Source organism: Cadophora gregata (assembly GCF_030347475.1).
Source record: "Cadophora gregata isolate MNR1 chromosome Unknown scaffold_4, whole genome shotgun sequence".
Lineage (NCBI taxonomy): Eukaryota > Fungi > Ascomycota > Leotiomycetes > Helotiales > Ploettnerulaceae > Cadophora > Cadophora gregata.
Window position 1 is genome coordinate 1,295,750 of NW_026695927.1, and position 13,351 is coordinate 1,309,100.

General features: G+C 49.7%; 7 protein-coding genes across 10 annotated transcripts; 3 read left to right on the forward strand and 4 right to left on the reverse strand.

Annotated features, from left to right (window-relative positions):
* Positions 1-79: 79 nt before the first annotated feature.
* Positions 80-2,207, reverse strand: ONS95_010228 (uncharacterized protein). 2 transcript variants are annotated; one of them, XM_058503805.1, is made up of 4 exons: positions 1,740-2,207; positions 902-1,593; positions 791-823; positions 80-732 (listed from the first exon to the last, which is right to left on the reverse strand). In XM_058503805.1, exons 1-4 carry the CDS (start codon positions 1,806-1,808, stop codon positions 354-356), a joined length of 1,173 nt encoding a protein of 390 aa, XP_058360518.1. In that variant the 5' UTR covers positions 1,809-2,207; the 3' UTR covers positions 80-353. The 2 variants fall into 2 exon arrangements, with proteins under 2 accessions (XP_058360518.1, XP_058360519.1); XM_058503806.1 differs by having other exon boundaries at positions 902-1,665.
* A 197-nt stretch (positions 2,208-2,404) lies between these two features.
* On the reverse strand, positions 2,405-3,313 carry ONS95_010229 (uncharacterized protein; the record flags this gene model as incomplete). Its single annotated transcript, XM_058503807.1, has 2 exons — positions 2,405-2,918; positions 2,970-3,313. 2 exons carry the CDS (start codon positions 3,311-3,313, stop codon positions 2,405-2,407), a joined length of 858 nt encoding a protein of 285 aa, XP_058360520.1.
* Positions 3,314-3,878: 565 nt separating this feature from the next.
* On the forward strand, positions 3,879-4,934 carry NUC1 (nuclease; the record flags this gene model as incomplete). Its single annotated transcript, XM_058503808.1, has 1 exon — positions 3,879-4,934. The coding sequence occupies one exon, from the start codon at positions 3,879-3,881 to the stop codon at positions 4,932-4,934; it is 1,056 nt and encodes a 351-aa protein (XP_058360521.1).
* A 149-nt stretch (positions 4,935-5,083) lies between these two features.
* Positions 5,084-7,917, reverse strand: PFS2 (pre-mRNA cleavage and polyadenylation factor (CPF) complex subunit). Of its 2 annotated transcripts, XM_058503809.1 has the most exons (3): positions 7,352-7,917; positions 7,171-7,286; positions 5,084-7,124 (listed from the first exon to the last, which is right to left on the reverse strand). In XM_058503809.1, the coding sequence occupies exons 2-3, from the start codon at positions 7,258-7,260 to the stop codon at positions 5,439-5,441; spliced, it is 1,776 nt and encodes a 591-aa protein (XP_058360522.1). In that variant the 5' UTR covers positions 7,261-7,286; positions 7,352-7,917; the 3' UTR covers positions 5,084-5,438. The 2 variants fall into 2 exon arrangements, with proteins under 2 accessions (XP_058360522.1, XP_058360523.1); XM_058503810.1 differs by having other exon boundaries at positions 5,084-7,286; positions 7,571-7,917.
* A 147-nt stretch (positions 7,918-8,064) lies between these two features.
* Positions 8,065-10,268, forward strand: ONS95_010232 (uncharacterized protein). Of its 2 annotated transcripts, none has more exons than XM_058503811.1 (3): positions 8,065-8,874; positions 8,921-9,950; positions 9,999-10,268. In XM_058503811.1, the coding sequence occupies exons 1-3, from the start codon at positions 8,854-8,856 to the stop codon at positions 10,244-10,246; spliced, it is 1,299 nt and encodes a 432-aa protein (XP_058360524.1). In that variant the 5' UTR covers positions 8,065-8,853; the 3' UTR covers positions 10,247-10,268. The 2 variants fall into 2 exon arrangements, with proteins under 2 accessions (XP_058360524.1, XP_058360525.1); XM_058503812.1 differs by having other exon boundaries at positions 8,065-8,786; positions 8,834-8,874; positions 8,921-10,268.
* Positions 10,269-10,270: 2 nt separating this feature from the next.
* On the reverse strand, positions 10,271-11,314 carry ONS95_010233 (uncharacterized protein; the record flags this gene model as incomplete). The annotated part of the gene is made up of 2 exons (XM_058503813.1): positions 10,271-11,024; positions 11,151-11,314. The coding sequence occupies 2 exons, from the start codon at positions 11,312-11,314 to the stop codon at positions 10,271-10,273; spliced, it is 918 nt and encodes a 305-aa protein (XP_058360526.1).
* A 233-nt stretch (positions 11,315-11,547) lies between these two features.
* On the forward strand, positions 11,548-12,726 carry CWC15 (complexed with cef1p; the record flags this gene model as incomplete). The annotated part of the gene is made up of 9 exons (XM_058503814.1): positions 11,548-11,557; positions 11,606-11,628; positions 11,678-11,754; positions 11,813-12,091; positions 12,163-12,244; positions 12,331-12,431; positions 12,487-12,562; positions 12,620-12,657; positions 12,711-12,726. 9 exons carry the CDS (start codon positions 11,548-11,550, stop codon positions 12,724-12,726), a joined length of 702 nt encoding a protein of 233 aa, XP_058360527.1.
* Between the last annotated feature and the right edge of the window lie 625 nt (positions 12,727-13,351).

Here is a 13,351-nt window from a genome sequence, read left to right on the forward strand (position 1 = left end):
AACATATGTGCAGATAAATGCTTTACGTTTGTGTTGCCAACTCTACACGAGTCACGTCCATTTAATTTCTTGTTGGCTTTCGGGGCAAAGTTGCGCATTGCTAATTTTACTATGTTGGTGATCGTCTGTTGTTGCACGATGCCAGAAACGATCGCCGGCTTTTAAGTACTTTCTTTCTCATTTGTCTACCCACCCTTCCAATCGTATCCAATGTAACCATGTACGCCGTCCATGCGATGTTAAATACAAAACTCTCTGTCCAAATCTGCAACGCTGGAGCCCATAGAATCTTAGCAGATCTCAACCCTCAAAAATTAACAGACTAATACTCCAATTGTAGTTCATTCTACCGCTCAAGCAACAGCACCAACCGTCCTCTTCGCCCAAGTCACCCACTCCCTCCAGTCCTCGTCCACCTCCTTCGTGTAAACCAACAACGCCTTCACCAAACTCCTTCCTGCATCCTTTGTAAACCACCAATACGAAAAGATATCCAACACAACGCCGTAATGCAGGAATAAAAGGCAAGCGAGCGGATCACTAAGTTCTAGAAGCGAAAAGATCGATGGACTGATTTTGTGTGGCCAGGTGATGGCTGGGCCGTGAGAGAGAGTGGAGAGAGGTGAGATGATTTCTGAAAGGGAGTTGCACGCTTCGAGGAGCTCGGTTTGTTGTTTGGAGGGACCTGAGGTGATGAGAGTCTCGAGGCGAGTGAGGGAGATGAGGATGTGTCTGTCGGGAGTTAGTCTGGTGAGAGGTCTGTATGGGTGGGATGGCAGAGATAGCTTACGGGCAGATTTTCTGGCCGTTAAGTAAAGCAACTCTGTTCAAGTAAGTGTTAGCTTGAAACTATCTCTCAATCGGATATATTTCAGGAAGTCAGGGGGTTTTCAATACTAACTCTTCGACACCAGGCACAACCGGCCTCGGCTTCACAGACCCAGGGTCCAACATGGGCAGAAAGAAATCTTTCAACGCCCCATTCCTCAACACCACCTCCGACTGACTAATTACCGCCTCCATCCCCTCCAACAACTTCCTCAATCCTAGTAAATCAGCCAGTGGATTCCTCGCCGCCTCTTCATCGGGATCATTACACACGCCTGGGATAGCGATAGACAGCAATAGCACGAAAATGGAGCATACTGCTACCGCTTCACAGTTGTCAGAGCTGATTCGACAGAGTGCTTTATTCAGCCCAGCGTGCGTTAGATCTTGATACCGCAGCGCAGTTTGCAACCACGATTTCTTCGCGCCTGTCTCAAGGTGCGCGAGATGAAGGGCCGAGATGGCGAGGAGTCCATCGAGCAGGAAAATGTGCTCGATTGCCATGTCGGGCACGTGAACTTGCCAGCAGTGAACGTCTGATTCTCGGGGAAAGAAGGTCGTGTAGGCGGAGGTGACGAAGTGGTGGAGAAGTTTGAGCTCGAGAGTTCGGGCTGGGAGGGGCCCGTGTGATCGCTCTCGGAGGAGAAGGAGATCATTGGGACCGTCTGAGAGTGATTGCCCGTTTTCGAAGCGGGTGTTGGGTTGGAAATGGCATGCCAACTCGCGTTTCGTGCAGGGCGAGCATGTCGGGCGTTGTTCGTCGCACTGTGGTGGTGTTAGATGGTATTTATACTTGTATTGAGGAGTTCAAGGATGTAAGTAATTGAAAACTAATAGCTGGTGCATTCAGAATGAGATATGCATTTGGGACGAGATATACAAGGGAAAGCTCATAGGAAGAGTTAGCTTACCTTCACATGTCTCCTCTTACATTGCAAACATCCATTATGAGATTTCCGATGTGATCGACGAGGTGGCATACCTCCCGCTTATTGGACGTTGGTGCAGGAATGTCAACAAGCGAAACGAGAATTACAATTCTCTATATTAAGAATAAAGTACGTTGAGTTGAGAAGTGATAAAATACGAAGATACGACGACACCGACTCAGATGCCATCCGAAGCTCCCGGTAGCGCCAAGACGCTGTTCCTGGCCGAATCATCGGTCGAAATCTCAAGCTTGTCAGGTTGTTAGACTATGCTGATGTTTTAGGTTCAGTAGTGCTGCGGCTATGCTTTCGCTTAGACTGATTACACAAGGAGATTTCGGGTGTCGAAAAAGAGGCTGAACGTCATCTTCAGCTTTCATTCCGATGTTGAAAACTTGGATTATTGAACCGCTTCCAATGTTCCTGTGAAAATGATTTGAGCTACAAAATCAGATTCCTCCAAGGCCCCATCGTTGTCATAGCCCTTGTATGCCTCACAACATTAGGCAGGAATGTAGAGAAGGGGATAGCCACATATCTTCACACTGACAAGACCATAGACAAAAGTGGCAGGGTAACGTATGTTTATTTAGCCACATCTTTCATTTGTACGCTATGATGGCCATATCTAGCAACCTTGCTCTGTCTTATCCCATTCCAACATGCCGCGTCGACTTGACCTGATCGTCGGGTATCTCCTCGTTCCTCACATTAGGAAACGACTTTTGGTCCTCCTCGGAATATTGTGGCTCAATTGCAACCTGACTTTGCGAAGTCGTCAACTTTCTTTTCCTGTTCCAGAACAGTATCCCCATTACCAGCATCGCACACAAGAACACAAGAGCCAAGACCGAACCGATTCCAATCCCTACCTTTGCTCCTCTTGCCAGTCCAGAATGATGACTGGTTGGGACTGATACTTCTGTGTTGCTCTGCGCTGCTTTCGATGTGACAACATTCGTACTCGTAGCTGCTGGCTTGGCGAAGAGAATGCCGTTGATTTGTACCCCCCAGACAGAACTTGGCTCCGATATTGAAGTGCTGGTCGTTGTCCAAGTGCCCGAAGAGACGGTTTGAATATATGTGACTATCTGGGCTGGCAAAGGAGAATTGCATTGCCTTGGATTTGGTGCTGAAGCCCAGTCCACAAAATTATAACCCCTGTTGCAGATCAGCGAACTGCAAACTTTTGAGAAGTTGGAGAGTGCTTACGAGGGACAACAACCAACTCTCGTGCTGCTTTTGTCCAATACACTCATTGCAACAGTCTTGTAAGCCTCAGGACAGACCATCTTGTATCCACCCAACTCAGTCCTTGTCGTCAAGTCTGCAGCTGTATTTTGCTCCCACCAAAGTGAAGCTTGAGACGGCATGCATGCTGGCCCAGAATTGTGGGCTGCATAACCGGGGTCAAATGCAAATAGGCTGGCAACGCCGTCAACAGCGGGATTGACAAAAAGAGAAGAACAGTCTGCTAGAGCGGGATACACTGTGCTGAGCGGTAGGTACGTGGTCGTTGTACCAGAGCTCGTGATCAGTAGAGTGGAGAGAGACATTCTCACGCGGCCAGACTGGACCTGAGGAGTCGTTTGGACATGAGAGAGAAAGCGGAAGATGAGATGAGATGGAGTTGAATTAGAGTCAAGACCTTGTCCGACCTTACGTATCGGTATCGAAGGCGTATTGCAGCCAAGTCTGTGCCTCCTGTTCCTCCAGGATGCAATGCTACCTGTTGTGCAACTTTTAAGATTGCACGACTTTCCGCGCCGAGCAGAACAACCAGGTGGGAATTGATCCTGGGATTCTCTGCACAGACTCCCTCCCATCACCCATAACACATCCGAGCCATCCTCATCCTCGGGAGCCAAGGCCAGCCCACCCCACCTGCATCTGATGTCCCAAATCCCAAGCGATTTCAGCTTCCGGCGCCTGCCCGCTGCCGAAAATCAGGGGTCTCGAAAAAAAGTCACTGGCGCCGCTCCAGGCCACCCGTGACTGGACCATCAACACCAAAGAACAACCACGCGTCTTCTCTCTGTCTCTATGCTGATCATACGCGCTCCAACAGTCAACGACACCCGATAGCAACTAATACCATACGTCCCGGATCCATCCGCCAAGATGTCAAAGACTACAATAGCAATCATAGCGGCTGTGAGCGCAGCAACGGGTGCAGGAGTTACAGCAGCCATGTATTCTACGCGCTCAGAAAAGAAGATCCAAGCCGTTCAGTCCTCCACAGCTCTTTCTACGACTTCGACAACTACGTCTCCTCCTGCTCCTATGCCAGGAGCTCTTCCACTTCCACCGAAAGCTATCATCCCACCCGTCGATCCAGCAGGGCTCTTCCAGTATGGCTTTCCTGGTCCAGTCGCGGACCTCGCAACCCGCAACGCCTTAGTGTCATCCTTCGACCGCCGACTACGAAATCCTTCTTGGGTAGCAGAACACATCACACCCGCCTCCCTCGCCGCTTCGCATGGTGACCGCAAACACAGCGTCTTCCTGGAAGATCCCTCCGTACCAGAGAAGTTCAGGGGCAAGCTAAAAGACTACTTCCGCAGTGGTTATGACCGAGGGCATCAAGTGCCCGCTGCAGACGCAAAATGGAGCCAAGATGCCATGAACGACACTTTTTACCTGACGAATATGTGTCCGCAGGTCGGCGAGGGTTTCAACCGAGATTACTGGGCGCACTTTGAGGACTTCTGCCGCAGACTCACGCAGCGATATCCGTCTGTTAGGATCGTCACTGGGCCATTATATCTTCCTAAACGGGATGCTGTGGACGGGAAGTGGCGGGTCTCATACGAAGTTATTGGCAATCCACCAAATATCGCTGTACCTACACATTTCTACAAGGTTATCTTCGCTGAGGATGGGACGACGTCTGGACAAGTTGCTGTAGGAGCTTTCGTGCTTCCCAATGCGCCGATTCCAAACGAGAAACCGATCACGGATTTTGAGGTCCCGATTGAGGCAGTGGAGAGGGCGAGTGGATTGGAGTTTGCGACGAAGTTGCCTGTACAGAGACGGAAGAGGCTTTGTGCTGATACGGTGTGCAGTTTGGTCATTAAGGAGTATGCTGCGAGGCAGAAAGCGTTCGGGAAGGGCGATGGGCCAGCTGTGGAGAGGAGGACGAGCCCGAGGAATTTAACTACTCCAGGTGGAAACTAGAGTCTGTGATTCATTTGGTTTGCCTGGATGTGCTGAGTAGAGAAAGCGGCGGCTCGCGAGAGCACACATTCATATATGAATGATGGTTTCATCTGAACTGTTCTTAGAGAAGGGGGCATTTGCATTGCATTGCATATCATCACGGCGTTAAATCCACTTTCGGAAACTTGTATTTAAGGACTGTAGTCTACATCGTTATAGCTAGCATACTCAATACCCAATCTAATGCATGAACTTTAGCTAGAAACTTTCGGATCATGGCAGTGACATGATAGTAGTCAGCTTCGTTTTTTGGCAAGGAACAGTATGTTGGGAAATCAGGGAATGCAAAGTCGTTGAAAAGCCATCAAATTTCTCATTGTCTTTAGCCTAGTCAAGTGAGCTCTTTCGAAGGCCATGGAAATATTCTCTGCTCACGCCAGGTCATGTTCCTGTTATACAAATCCGCCGGTTTCCTTCCTGCCGTCCACATCCGGGCACACTAACAGTAGCTACTATATCACTTCATCTCGCGCGAGTATATTTCCCCCTTCTCTGCTCCATCTGCAAACTCTCTTCCTGACTTGGCAACGGACCTCTCCTTCTCACGCTCCCAGCAGCACCAGCCTGTTCACTTCCCTGCCTGTCTTCGCCACCCATACCAGGAATCGGGAAAGGAGGCTGCTGTCCCATACCAGGCGGCGGCGGGAAGCCAGGCGGTAAACCAAATCCAGGTGGCGGTGGCATCCCCGGAATGATCATCCCAGGAGGGGGAGGTGGCACCTGACCAGGAAGTGGTGGTGGTAAGCCGGCCTTCTGCATCATCTCAGCCAGAGCAGCGAAGTCAGGTGGATTATTAAGGTCCATTCCCGGTGGAGGAGGTGGTACTCCCGTGCCATATGGCATCTGAGGAGGCGGTGGTTGATATTGCGAGATTGACGGCGGAGGAGCATTGCCCATGCCTGGAATGATGGGCTGAGCACCACCTGGAAGAGGAAGGCCTGGGATACCTGGAAAGCCGGGGAGTTTGGCAGGCATTTTCTGGTCGACGAGACCTTCAGTTTCGTCTTCCAATTCCTGCTCTTCTTCTTCCTGGCGTTGACGGCGGCCACCGCGGCGATCCCATGTTCCTTGGGCTTCGGCAGCAGCTTCACCGATGTGATGCCTGTCGTTGGCGATATCTGTATCGCCTGGTCGAGCACGAGTCCAGAATTTGGTAGTGCGGTCGTTGGATCCTGATGCGAGGATGTGGCCGAGCGGATGCCAATCCATAGACCAGATGGGGAATTCGTGGGCGTGCTTGATTTTGTGAGCTGGGTGAATGGTTTGGGCTACGGCGGTTGAGGGCGATGTGCTATCCCATGGTGCAAGCGTGGGTACGGCTCCTGATGGATTATTAGGCTCGTCGAGGAGATAGTGGAATATGGCTCCATCTCCTCCGCCAGTGCTGATCATATTCGAATGAATCGGGTGCCATGTCAAGCTGGAGATTTCTTTCTCGTGCCCTTTCAGGAGGACAATATCACGCATCATTCGGAGATCGAATACACGTGCTATCTGGTCTCGTGCTGAGGTCGCTAAGCAGTCACCTCTGACTCGTTCGAAGAGTGTCTTGGTGAGGGTATTTTTGTGGCCGTGTAGTGTTGTTAAGACACGACTTGTCCGAGGATCCCATAGTTTTACCAAATGATCCTTTGATCCAGATACAATTAGACCTTTGGTAGGATGCCAGTCAACACTCTTCACATCCCAACCATGCCCCTCGAGAATAGACTCTTCGGTACCCAAAGCAAAATCGAAAATCTTCAGTTTCGAGTCGTCGGCAGCCGTAATGAACTTCGAGTCATTTGGGCTGAATGCAATATCTCTGATCGCGTCACTGTGTCCTTGGATGACTTTGACGTTATTGAAGTTCGGCTGCCAGTACTTGATCATTCCATCATGATCAGCTGACAGCAACCAGTCATTATTGTGAGAATAAGACAGAGCTCGGATAGCAACATCATGTGCTTGCATGATGGTCTCGAAGTTGAAACCAGTTCCATTCCATAAGGTGAATTCGCCACTGCTTGAGCCTGTGAGTAATCTTCGACCGTCTGGTGTCCAGCGAACGACGTTGACCGGATGCTTGTTCTTGTTTAGGGATGTGTGAAGATGGCGAGCCGGAATCGTATCAGCAGGTTCGCTTATTCGTGCTAGAGGCGGAACCATCTACTGTAATTAATAGAAGAAGAGGTAGCTTCCAGTGAAGACTTACATCCACTATGTAGCTTGCACTCGGCCTCTCCATCTCTCCTTGATATCCGCCCTTGAATCTCGGCTGCCGATTCCGCATCCAGTGTACCATAGTTGACCCATAGTCAGTCACCGGCCCTGCAACATCAATCAGCTATGCTTTTCGGTCCTAGAGAGCTGCATAAAAGATATTGGAAACATGCTTTAACAATCACGTGCTGGGCATTGTCTCCCGTCCTTGCCTGGCTCTGCCAGATGTGGATGCAAGGACTGTAGATGTTCCAGTGGTAAAACTGCTTCAGATCTGCTTTCCACATCTTTACTGCACAGATGTATTTCCTTTGTATTTTCTTGCAGTCAAAGATCCAGGTATTCTTGCTGGCCACGCCCAGACTGAACGCTCTCCTCACAGGCTAACTTACTTTTACCTCTTCCACGAATGAAGACCCCTTCATAGCCTCCGCCGCCTCCTCCTCCTCCTCCGCCCCCCTGACCTCCATAATCGCGCTCACCGCGTTGTTCGTATGCCATGTTGGCTATCGGGTCATTCTCGAGGTTTGTGCGCTGTCAGATGGGGCTCTGTTGTTGAAATGACCAAACTAGTTCGGAAGAGCGATAGGCGAGGCTCAGGAGAAGTCACACGAGATGTGTCGTTGCGAGTGGTCCAGACGTGAATGTCATCTGCTCAAAGAGCACGTTTCTGACACGAAAGCAGCCTTTTCCAATTCCACTACTAGGCAGGCTGTTGAGGTAGGTACCTTGGCTTGGTAAGGTATGGGTATGGTATCAAGGGTTGTCGATCCGAAGCATTCCCGTTCCGTCAGGTCTCGGGCGGAATGGAAGATCATTTCGCCTAGCTCCTTGCTTCGTTTTTGGCTGCTCGCCGCCCGTCTCGCCCGTCTGCTTGGGTCTCTCCCCAACACTGACGCAGGCCAATTCAACCAGTCCGAAGGCAAAACTCATGCCGCCCAATCACTTGAACCAACAGGATATATTGGATTGCCAGAGTACTGTACTTGTATAGCTTTCCTTCTTTTATTTCTTTTTCCTGTCTCATTCCTATCTCTCCCCATTCCAAGCCAGTTCCAGGCCAATTTAAACACCGTCGCTCCATTCGCGCGTAGTAGCTAGAGAGGACTTGCACAGAGAGGAGCATACCTAGCTTGGCTGCTGGTCCTGCTCCTGCCTGCCCTGCCCTGCCCCGCCACAGTCGTCCCGCTTTTGGCTCGCTGCCGCATTGATTCCTGTTCCAATTCCTGTTCTTGTTATTATCTTCTTCAACCCCCTGGCTCGAGAATCTCTATTGAGTCGAGTACATCCTCGAGGGGATTCTACTTTCATTTTACATTTATATTATACTTTGCTGCGAAACAATGGCAACTTCTATCAATACTGCAACGACCACTGGCACGGAGCTCTCCACAGAAGCAGCACCAGTCAAACGAACGGGCCATTCACATGTCAATCCCAAACTCAATGGATTTTCCACGCCACAACCACTCGCGCCTGTCCGTCTGAAAAAGAAATACAGACATGTTGCAGCTGTACACTCGAATCCTCGGACGTCATGCCTCAGTCATGATTCCGAGTCCACCCCCAGTTTCCTAGGTTTTAGGAACTTGATGGTCATTGTACTCAGTCAGTCACGGAACAATTCGTATGCCGGACAGTGCTGACCTTTTTAGTTGTTGGGAATCTGCGGTTGATGATTGAGAACTTCAAGAAGGTGTGAAGCTTTCCGACGTCCAGAGAATACAGCTAACTAATTATAGTATGGGGTCCTCATTTGCATAAGATGTCACGACTACAGACGGCAAGACTTGATCCTGGGAGCCGCCCTCTATTTCATCATACCCTGTCACCTCTTCCTTGCATACGTCGTCGAATTGGTTGCAGCCCAACAAGCAAGAAGGTCATTACGCGCGGGCAAAAAGAGGTCGGGAACTGCTACACCAGGAGGAAGTTATGTCGCCTCTGATGAGGAAGTGCTGAAATTCCAATCGACTTGGAAATTGATCGCCTGGGTTCATGGAATCAACGTGTCACTTTGCCTTTTAATCACCTCGTTTATTGTATACTTCTTTATCCATCATCCTTTAATCGGCACGCTTTGCGAGGTTCATGCCATTATCGTCTGGTTAAAGACTTATTCGTATGCCTTTACAAATCGGGATCTTCGACATGCATATTTACATCCTTCAAAACGAGAAGAAGACGCCCTTCCGGAGATATACCAACAGTGCCCATATCCGCAGAATATCACACTCAGCAACCTCACGTACTTTTGGTGGGCACCTACTTTGGTATACCAGCCGGTATATCCTAGAACAACCAAGATTCGATGGGTATTCGTTGGAAAACGAATGGCAGAGGTGTTTGGATTGAACGCCTTCATGTGGATTGCAAGCGCTCAATATGCTGCACCGGTCCTGAGAAACTCCCTAGAGGAGATTGCTAACCTCAATCTTATCTCTATTCTGGAACGACTCATGAAGCTGTCGACAATCAGCTTGGTTATCTGGCTTGCCGGATTCTTCGCCCTTTTCCAGTCATTCCTAAACGCTCTGGCTGAGGTCATGAGGTTTGGAGACAGAGAGTTTTATACCGATTGGTGGAACAGTCCAAGTGTAGGTGTTTACTGGCGAACTTGGAATAAACCTGTCTACCAGTTCATGAAAAGACATGTTTTTTCGCCACTGATTGGTAGAGGCTGGGGTTCAGGTTCGGCGAGTATTGCTGTGTTTGTCTTCTCGGGTGTCTTACACGAGCTTCTTGTCGGCATCCCAACACATAACATCATTGGTAAGAGATCTTACCAATCTCCCACTCTTTTATACTCACGATCGATAGGTGTTGCATTCATAGGCATGATTGCCCAATTACCACTTATTGCCATCACAGCACCACTGGAGAAAATGCAAGGCATCAATGGTCGGATCATAGGAAATTGCATCTTCTGGGTCTCCTTTACTCTCATCGGACAACCACTTGCAGCACTGCTTTACTTCTTCGCTTGGCAAGCCAAATACGGGACTGTCAGCAAAGGGGTTGGGAAAGCAGAGTTGACTACTCACGGCTACTGGACAGGGAAAATGTAGCATTACTTTTATGAAATTCATTATTCATGACACTCTATCGTTCTCAGCACTGAGTTCGGCCATCATGCCTCCCTTGTCCCGTTTCTTTGCATCTTCCTGCAACCTTCTCGTAATAAAGTTTGAGATCTCTTTAACCTTAATAGCCGCAACCTCCACACAGTTTAGCAACGTTAAAGCATGAACGGGCACACCACCCAGCTTCGCAATTTGACACACCTCCCCATGCCTGTTCATACCAATAGTCACGGACCCCTCCCTCAGCTGCTCCTCCATCAACCCCGCATCCAACAAAACCTTCTCCTTCTCCCCCTCTCCATCCTTCCCCAAAACACCCTCCCCATAAAAGCTGAAAGTTACACATAGCGGAAAATGCAGTAAGCTCAACTTCACCGGTTCCCTCTCCGCGGTACTATACACGACCACCTCCTCACCCCTCGTCTCGGTATCCGGCTTCCTGAAATGCTGTAGCGCCGCAATAACACCTATACACGCTGCATCCACGAGATTCCCATCGTGGCTTATGACATGTACGTCTGCGCGTATAGACCAGACTTTCGAGCCGGCGATTAGGCACAGCGATTCGGTGTCCAGTGCGCCAGAGCGTCGGATCGTCTTTTCGAGGAGGCGGGAGAGGAGCGTTTCGGTTTCTGTTGGGCGAGATGAAGATTCGATAGAAGGGGAGAGCATGGGTGAAAGTTCCGTGGTGATGGTGAAGAGGCCGTCGATCGGGCGGTCGGGAAACGGCGTTACGACTTGGGCGGAGATGTGGGTGTGTATTCTGCAGAGGGGTCAGTGAGGGGATGGAACTTGGTGAGCCGATTTCTTGAAGAGATAGAACACATGATATCAATGATATCCATTAGTAATTGAAAACATATAGCAAATAAAACAGAGTATAACATACCTCGTCTTCCCTAACCTAACATCCACCACGCCCAGCTCATCCCCAAAATCCAACTCCAGAGCTCTATACTGGTCGAGACTCCTCCCATCCAGCCGTATGTTTTCTTGCAACGCTTTGGCAAAGAACTGCCTCTCGTTCAGCGAGGGTTCGACTTCTCGCGGCATTGTGAGTTTCGTGCAATGGTTACTTGCGTACCGCTCTCGTTGAAAAGTCAAGGCTAGGAAAGGCTGGATGGGAAATTCAAATGCGCTCGCCTAATGCGGAGGCGGTGAGACAATAGGGCGCGGCGATTGCCGTCGTCCCTTCAAAATCTCCAGATTACCTAGGCAGGATTCGAGATTAAGAAGGACAATTGACAACCGCGACTTTATCGAATTCCACAGATTTTAACGCGAAGATGACGACTGGTATGTTTTTCTCTTCGGTTATTGAAGATAAAAGCTCACTAGTAATAGCACACAGACCCACGTTCGACCCTGTATGACATCTCGAGTTCCCCCGAACAATGGAGACTGACAACTCAATAGGCCCGGGGTAAAGATGCGCAGAGAGGCCCAGCATACCATCAACGTCTGCTACCAGCTCACACGCAACTGAAAGTCCGGTGTGTGAAATTAGTTCACGGGAATTAGAAGGATAAGTGCTGATATACAGAATCACAGACAGCCAGGACAAGGCGGCGATGCCGACCACGAAGTTCGCGACCTGCGCGCAGAACTACTCGCAGCCGAAGCAGCCCACTTTGCCAAAGTAAAGGGCGGCCCAGCTCCTACGCCTTCAATTGCAGATTCGGAGGTGCAAACGAATACGGCGAAGAGACAGCTTGAGAATGGCGAGGAGGAGGATGTGGATGCTAAGCGGAGGAGGATATTAGAAGAGACGAGGGATATTGATGCAGATTCAGAGAATGATGAGGATGATGATAGTAGTGACGATGATAGGTGGGTTGGTGTTTTTTGTCGATAAAGGGTTTGGAATTTGGTTCTGACCAGGCTGAGCTAATTGGTTACAGTGATGATGAGGACGAGACTGCAGAGCTACAAAGGGAACTGGAGAAAATCAAACGAGAACGAGCCGAGAAGAGAGAGCAGGAGGTAGGTTCGAATAAGCTCTTCCCCTGGAGCAGTCAAAAACGGGAGAGGGAAAAACTTATGTTTCGTGGTACTGACAAGACCTGCAGGAGCGAGAAAAGGCCGCCGAAGAAGAGGCTGCGCGGGAACATGATATTGCTCTTGGCAACCCTCTCTTGAATCCCAAAGCCGATTTCAACGTCAAGCGCCGGTAAGTTTGCAAAGTTCGTTCTGACTTGGTGGTTCATATGCTGATCAGACGGCAGATGGGATGACGATGTAATCTTCAAGAACCAAGCTCGCGGGACCGAGGACAAGGGAAAGAAGAAGGAATTCGTCAATGTAAGTATTACATGCAGAAATGGTCTGAAAGTACCTCAGTTATTAACCTGTTACCAGGATCTTCTCCGATCTGATTTCCATAAACGTTTCATGAGGTGAGGAAATTCAAGCTTTTTGGTGCCGGGAATTGCGGCTAACCTATTTCTAGCAAATACGTGAGATGACGAGGGACTTGCGTTCATCTGGTCGGCGTTTATGGTTGGTTGCGGGATAGCTTGAGCAGGATTTCTGGGCATGGATATATCTCCCAGCTTGCAATTGTGACTTTGTATGATTTCGGGGAAAGTAGGGAGTGAACAGCGGTTAAGTGTCCGTTACGATGAAGGCTCGCCATCTGGGATACTGGTATAGCTGAGAGATGCACCTACCTACCATCCTCAGGTACATCTGATAATGCAAACTCCCCATGGCCCAAGTTTTCAGCTGCAAAAAATCAATCTCGTCCAGTTCGGGAATGGCGTTAAAAGCTTCGATGCGGGCAAGTGATTTGAGCCTTGAACGATTGGACAATGCTGCAGCCACACTGTGCCACGAATTCTAACAAGGGTCAAGCTGACGGACATGCCGATCATGACGAAGGAAACAACGCGCATCTCCATGCTTGATTGAGGGGCAGCAGACAGCATTCGTAGCGGCCGAATGAAACCTCAGCTAACGAACACGCAGCACAGCACAGCACAGCACAGCACAGCTCAGCTTCTGGACCGCGCCCGATCAAGTCGAATGGATACGAGTACTTTGATGATAATGCCCAAGCGAGGGAGCGGGGTCAAATGCATGCATGCATCG